This window comes from Salmo salar, chromosome 18 (assembly GCF_965601325.2).
Source record: "Salmo salar chromosome 18, fSalSal1, whole genome shotgun sequence".
In the NCBI taxonomy this organism is placed as follows: Eukaryota; Metazoa; Chordata; class Actinopteri; order Salmoniformes; family Salmonidae; genus Salmo; species Salmo salar.
This window is the reverse complement of record NC_138308.1, coordinates 89,533,738-89,541,155: the sequence shown is the minus strand read 5'-3', so window position 1 is coordinate 89,541,155 and position 7,418 is coordinate 89,533,738. Positions and strand designations below refer to the sequence as shown.

At 44.2% G+C, this 7,418-nt stretch overlaps 1 protein-coding gene across 1 annotated transcript; it reads left to right on the top strand.

Moving 5' to 3' along the window:
* The first annotated feature begins 130 nt into the window (after window positions 1–130).
* On the top strand, window positions 131–5,750 carry LOC106577879 (ras-like protein family member 11A-like). Its single transcript, XM_014156300.3, has 5 exons — window positions 131–831; window positions 1,905–1,961; window positions 2,169–2,251; window positions 3,244–3,414; window positions 3,583–5,750. Exons 1-5 carry the CDS (start codon window positions 681–683, stop codon window positions 3,883–3,885), a joined length of 765 nt encoding a protein of 254 aa, XP_014011775.1. The 5' UTR covers window positions 131–680; the 3' UTR covers window positions 3,886–5,750.
* Window positions 5,751–7,418: the final 1,668 nt, after the last annotated feature.

Sequence of the window (7,418 nt, the reverse complement as noted above, 5' to 3'; positions counted from 1 at the left end):
AGCCTTCAATTCCAACAATTGATTCAGTTTACTCATTGAATCCTATTTGACTGTCTTGAAATGTAGGCTAATAAATTGGGGAAAATACCCCCAGGAATGATATTGTGACGACCCTGGGTTTATAGAAATATCATATGCACCATTATGCTTGCCTATCCTGAACAGATAAAATGTCCAGATACTAACAGGTCAGCGATTTGTAGGGGTTGTGCTGTCAGCAAATCTATGCTAGGCTACTCATTCACGCCCCGTTCTCTCTCATCCCACCCCGGTTTGTCTGACTCCTCTCTCACTTGACTAACAACTGCTGCGGGCTCGGGAAGTGGCGGGATTGACTTGTCTGCCCTTCATTGTTTATATGACCGTTCGGTGCTCTGTCTCTACTTATCCTATGTGAAATAACGGTTCCAAGGATACAATCTACAATCGGATAGCCTAACGGTCTAGGACCATGGGCGCCAAAAGAAACTTGATTATGTCAATTTGTTTAGCGCTCAATGAAAGGGATCTTCAAACGGTAGGCAGGATTGTTTCGAAGTAGCAGCCAGAGGAGACGATTATAATTTCTGTTCTTATCGAGATCGGGTGCATCGAGAGACAGTGGAGTATTTTAGTAGTTGGGGGGGGACGAGGAGAAAGAGGAACGGTATTCCCAGACTGGACTCACAAGGGGCTTCTAAATGCGTCTTCTTGTCGACCCACCGAGAACAATGAATAGTGGTTCTAGCAACTTTCTGCTAGTTCCAATACCGGAGTATCCCATTCTAGACTGCGTGCCCAACAAAAACGTCAAGATTGTGGTTTTGGGAGCGAGCAACGTCGGGAAGACAGGTAGGGGACATGGTTAATAACTTTTTGAGAAGTGCGCACTGTTGGAATCTGAAAACAAGAATCAATGTGAAAATGTGTGTATATATAAAAAAAAAGTTAGCAATTTTTGGCCTATAAGTAATTTTTCTATGCAAATAGAGAATGAAGGCTAGAATGAAAATAATTAATTTGCATTAGTTTGTCAAACGGATTGCCAACAAATCATTTTATTATGCAGACAATCCATGTCGATTTTGAAACAAATCGTACCTATTCATATTTCCACCTATCACTTCAATCAGGGGTGTGAAACTCATTCCATGGACGGCCTGTTGTCTGCGGGTGATTCTTCTTTTCTTGTTTCATTTCAATTAAAAACTAGACAACCAGGTGAGGGGAGTTCTTTACAAATTAGTGACCTTAATTCATCAATCAAGTACAAGGGAGGAGCGAAAACTCGCAGACACTCTGCCCTCCATGGAATGAGTTTGACACATGTGATTTAGATATTGTATTGGGCTATGTCTGTCTGTACTCTGTAGAATAGGCCTCTAGGCTACACACTGGTGTGCCAGTTGGACAGCTAGTGGTAAACAGTGTCGCCAGCGATTCCCTATATAGTGCACTACTTTTAACTAAACCCCTATGTAGGGAATAGGGTCCAATTTGTGTCTGGATGCAGACAGACTGATGGGAAGCTGGTCTATACCACTTAAGGAGCAGGCCATGTCAACAATGAAAGATATGTAGCCTGCAGTATTCTCTTATGTCAACAATGAAAGATATGTAGCCTGCAGTATTCTCTTATGTCAACAATGAAAGATATGTAGCCTGCAGTATTCTCTTATGTCAACAATGAAAGATATGTAGCCTGCAGTATTCTCTTATGTCAACAATGAAAGATATGTAGCCTGCAGTATTCTCTTATGTCAACAATGAAAGATATGTAGCCTGCAGTATTCTCTTATGTCAACAATGAAAGATATGTAGCCTGCAGTATTCTCTTATGTCAACAATGAAAGATATGTAGCCTGCAGTATTATTCTCAAGGTGTTACTCAATGGAGACTATTCATCTCGTTGTTTCATTCACAGCTTTGATAGTCAGGTTTCTGACCAAGAGGTTCATTGGGGACTATGAGGCAAACACAGGTAGGATTTGTATCATTCTCACAGTGCACGCTCATATAATATCTGTCATTTCACATTGTAAAAACGTTGAAATAGCCACACACTAGTTTACAATAGCCTCCTGTGTTTAAAAACAACCAGTCAGTACAAGGCATCCTAATGTGTTGCATCATCATTCATTTGTTGCATATCTATCCATCATGCGTGTTGCTAATCTCTGTTTTCCAGGGGCCCTTTACTCCAGAAAGATCAATCTAGATGGAGAACAGGTCTCACTGCAGGTTCAGGACACACCCTGTGTCTCTCTACAGGTAGGTCTCGCTCTCTCTCTAAACACACAATTATGTGTCCCAAAATGGCACCCGATTCTCTATACACAGTGCACTACTTTTCACCAGATCCTTATGTGCACTGGTCAGAAGAAGTGCACTACAATAGGGTGTCATTTGGAACGCCCCGGTGTCTCTCTAGTCTAAAGGTAACTGCTGGTCCTCGCTACAGCCTAGGGGTCTATCTAACCAGACGTGGGGTCAAATACTTTCAAATGTCAAATACTTTAAATTACATGCCAAGTCTCCCTTGGGATAGAGGTCTTCTAACCTCCTTCTTTAGGATGTTCTCACACAGACAACACTTTGACTATTCCATTTTATTGGTTCAATCACAAAAAGTATTTGACATACAGTAGCCTATGTATGTATTTGACCCAGGTCTGGATATAACAAGTAGAAACATCTCCTCATTTTCCATTCTTCATTATCAGTAATAATATATCATGTTACAGTAGACCAGGGCCCCTATAAAGCCTCTGAGTAGGGTGCTGATCTAGGATCAGTTACGCCCTTTTAGATCACAATGAATGAGATTATATGGGCAGGTTAGGACCTGATCAGCACTCCTATTTTGAGACCCTTTGTGGACATGAGCCTACATCCAGTATCGAGGCATATCCCAGTCATTTTTCTCTCTCTCTACTCTCTGTAGTGGTTGTGATGAGTTCAGTGACTCCCTAAGGGAGTCTCCCATTCATTTATCAAACTAACCACCCGTTCAAAGGCCTGGTTTTGTAAACAAACTACAATCTGAGGTAAAGAGGGCATTCTGTCTTCTCCATAATCTCAGAATAATAGCCACAAGCAGGCTTCTCATAATAACACTAATAAATAGGCTAGTGTAGGAGGGCAGATGAAAGCATCACTGTCTACATCAGCCTGTACCAGTGGGTTTTGAGTATTAGAGACAGACAGATGTGACATGCTCTATTACCCCCCCCCCCCCCCCCCCCCCCCCCCTCCACCCCCAGGACGATGCAGAGGGGCTATATTGTCAGGAGCAGATCAACAGGTCTATCTACTGGGCGGATGGATACGTTCTGGTGTTCTCCATCACCGACCACAGCAGTTATAGAACCATCCAGCCTCTCTACCAGCACGTCAGACGCATCCACCCTGCAGGGAACATACCTGTTATACTGGTGGGTTTGACTGTTATATTACGGGAGATTGATGTTTTTTTATTATTATTTAAGTCTCCAGGTATGTCCTTGTCATACTGGTGTCTAAATAGATAACCTTTTATTTTCAGGAAGTATTTCTGGACGTCACCTTAACATTTCTCTAATCCTTCTCTCCTCTCCTCACAGGTGGGCAACAAGAGCGACCTCCTCCGTGCCCGCCAGGTGCCGGCTGACGAGGGCGAGACGTTGGCAGCCTCTCTGGGTGGGCCATACTTTGAAGCGTCTGCCAGGGAGAACCACGAGGGGGTCCACGCCGCCTTTCTGCACCTCTGTGGCGAGGTGAGCCGGGCGCTGGGCGGGGGTAACGGGGAGAAAAGGAGAGGGGGACTGCACCTGGCCCGGCCCAAGTCCCCCAACATGCAGGAGCTGAAGAGGAGGTTTCGACAGGTGCTGTCCTCTAAGGGAAAGTCTTCCACTAACACCTTGTGATGACGATGGGAAAAACATTTTTTGGGGGGGGGTTCTACATGTTCTGGTTCTGGAATTGGAATTCTGGATTGAGCCCAGTTGACTCTCCTGTGATGTCGTTGTATGATAATGAATGGAACAATTTTTTTTCAAATGGAGCTTTTCATTGGAACAGTGAGAAGAGGGAAACAACGGTTATTGTATTTCTTTGGATTGGAATGGAACATTAAGATAAGAGGTTCCCCTTGTGGAAGGAATGGCACAGAGACAGCAAGGCCCAAGACTTACAACAAAACAGTGTGCTATGAGGCTTGTGACGGCACATACCATTCTGACAATCTAACCAATGGTGACAGAGGAGCCTGAAATACTGACTTTGACTGACAGGCCTAACGGACCAATCATAGGCTACTCTGCTATTCGATCTGAGCTGTCACGCACAAGCCTACTCTTCTTGCTACTGATACATTTTGTATTAAATGAATGTCATCTGAAAATGTACTGTACCCAGAAGCAAAACAAACCGATGGTTGCATCCCCAATGGCACCCTATTCCCAATTTAGTGGACTACCTTCAACCAGGGCCTAAGTAGTGCACTATGTAGGGAATAGGGTTTGAGACGCAACTTATATATTTTCCAAATGAAAAACATGGATAGGCCATGGTTAATTAAATGTTTATTTAGCAATTACATGTCCTTGACATTTAAATATGATCTGTTTTATAGCAGACTTTTATCCAAAGAGACTTACAGTCATGCGTACATACATTTTTACCTATGGGTGGTCCCGGGAATCGAACCCACAACCCTGGCGTTACAAGCGCCATGCTCTACCTGCTGAGCTACAGAGGACCATCCTGGTCTGTACTTATCTGAACCAACCTGATTCTCTCTGAACAGTCTCTAACCACAGATATAGGATCAGTTTACCCTACCATTAGCACTAGCATGAACATAGATCAGAGCTTATAGGGGGAACTTCAGCCAAACCACAGTCAGGCCTAGGGTTACTGCTTGCGAAAGTCTGCTAACTTTTCCTACATTTCTGTGTTTACCAGAAATCCTGGTTGGAACTTTCCTGGAATCAGGAGGGAATAAGCAGGATTTGTGGAAAACCAGGGTATTTAGGGGGAAAGTTAGTGTAATTTTGCCACCCTAGTCAGAACCCTTTAGAGCAACATGTACAGGCTCCATTTAGATGGATATTTTTAATAAGAGGCCAGAGAGGAAGAGACATGGTGTGTTCCGATTGGCACCCTATTTCCTATATAGTGCACTACCCACAGGGCTCTGGTCAAATGTAGTGCACTATATAGGGAGCCATTTGGGACTCACCCATTGGAGAGACATGTCAAATCGGAGTTCTCATGACCTTTCACCTCTATCTGCTGTGTCAGAGTTTTGTGGAACACACCAGAGGTTAGGGGGGCGCCCAGTTCCCCAGACTCGCACGGATACACACAAGGACGCCTGGGGCACAGGGTTAGGGTTAGGGTTACTGGGGCACAGTGTTCCCGATAACGACACATTCCTCAGCATCTGGAATTTGTTTCTGTGAATCTGGTCGTTTCCGCCAACCACCTCCATAGAGACACACACACCACAGCCTTTTAACCTCTGACCTTTGACCTATAAAATGAATCTGTGTGTCTCAGTGTGTGCCAGTAGAAGGAATAATTTCACTATAGTGGCTGAGTATTGCTTTGCTGGGTCATGTTCATTAGGGACAAAACTGACTTAAACAAGGAGGGACTACCTGGACTTCTCTGCAAAGTGTTTTAAGCCGTTTTCCTGTGAGTGCTCTATTTAACACGACCGAGATGTTTGAGATGTAGTTTAGAAATGCTAATAAAGAAATTTGAACTTGTTTGAAGTCAGAAATGAGAGAGAAGTAATTGACCTCATTCTTCAACCATTTTAATTTCCTTCTCTTCCTGTCTCTCAGCATCACACACACACACACACACACACAGACATTATAAAGACCCTCTTCCTGTATGCCCCTGGCACCGGAGCCCTCATTCCAGCTATCCTCCCAGAGCCAACAGTCAGCCCCCACTGTAATACCACAGCGTGACTTACCAACCAATAATGACACATATGTTACAAATAGTAACAGAAACACTTAATATTTAAGGTTTTATCCCAAATGGCACCATATTCCATATATAGTGCACTACTATGGGCCCAGGTGGTCAAAAGTAACACACTATATCCAGAATAGGCTCTGTTCAGAAGTAGTGCACTATGTAGGAAATAGGATGCCATTTGGGACGCAGACTTACCCTCCAAGTGTGTCTGAATACCTACCAGATGAGCCAGACAGTAGCAACATGGCCCCGGCCCACCATAGAAGAAGAGCTCTGACAGTAGCAACATGGCCCCGGCCCACTACAGAAGAAGAGCTCAGACAGTAGCAACATGGCCCCGGCCCACCATAGAAGAAGAGCTCTGACAGTAGCAACATGGCCCCGGCCCACCACAGAAGAAGAGCTCTGAACACAGCTCTCTGCAAGTCTTGTATTATCTCATTATTTTATCTCAGAGTATCTTCCTGAGGGCTCACACAGCACAGAGGGCCAAATCTGTCATGGAGGACGAACTGTTCCTCTATTATTAGTTGGCCTTGGCGCGCGCACACACGCACGCACGCACACACACACACACACACACAAAGATAAGGAATGAATGGGAATCTGTGAAAGCCTCTGGTTACCAGTTCCCACATTAGCAGAAACACACTTGCCTGTCTTGCATGCATAAATACACACAGATGGTTCACAAGAACACACACACACACACACACACACACACACACACACACACACACACACACACACACACACACACACACACACACACACACACACACACACACATCCCGAAGGCTCACTATTGAATGATGAACATAAACTCTCCTTCTTCCCCCTTTCTTTCTCTTACACACACAGACACATAGCTTCACACAGACACGCACACTCCTGTCTGTCTGTCTGTCTGTCTCATTCCCTCTTTGAGCTCCAATCTACCTGGGAAGTTGAATGGCTTCCATATGCTGTTTTACTAGGACCACGGGAAGAATCATTCTGGTGTGTGTATGAGTTAGTGGAGATTGCCACATTTGTAAATTTTTCCACGTCAACTCTGTTGATCTTTCCCTTCCTTGTTTTTCACTGTGTGTGTGTGTGTGTGTGTGTGTGTGTGTGTGTGTGTGTGTGTGTGTGTGTGTGTGTGTGTGTGTGTGTGAGAATGTAACAGTCTCTGACATGGCCTGATGATGGATACAGTCCTGTTTGTTGTTGGATTCCTCTTGGGACTGCAGTGGAACTGGTGTTGTTGCCTAGGGCCTCATTTGGGAGGCTTGGTTGCAATAGTACCAATAAGAAAAGATTACTGAAATGGCACAACAATAAGCTACATTTTGCCAATGTATTCACTGACTAAAATATTCAATAAAGGGCTGATAAAGATCATTTGTATCCCCACAAATGATTTCTAAACATGACACAAAAAAGCTATTAATCATTTTCTGTCAAGCATCTCAAAGAGGGT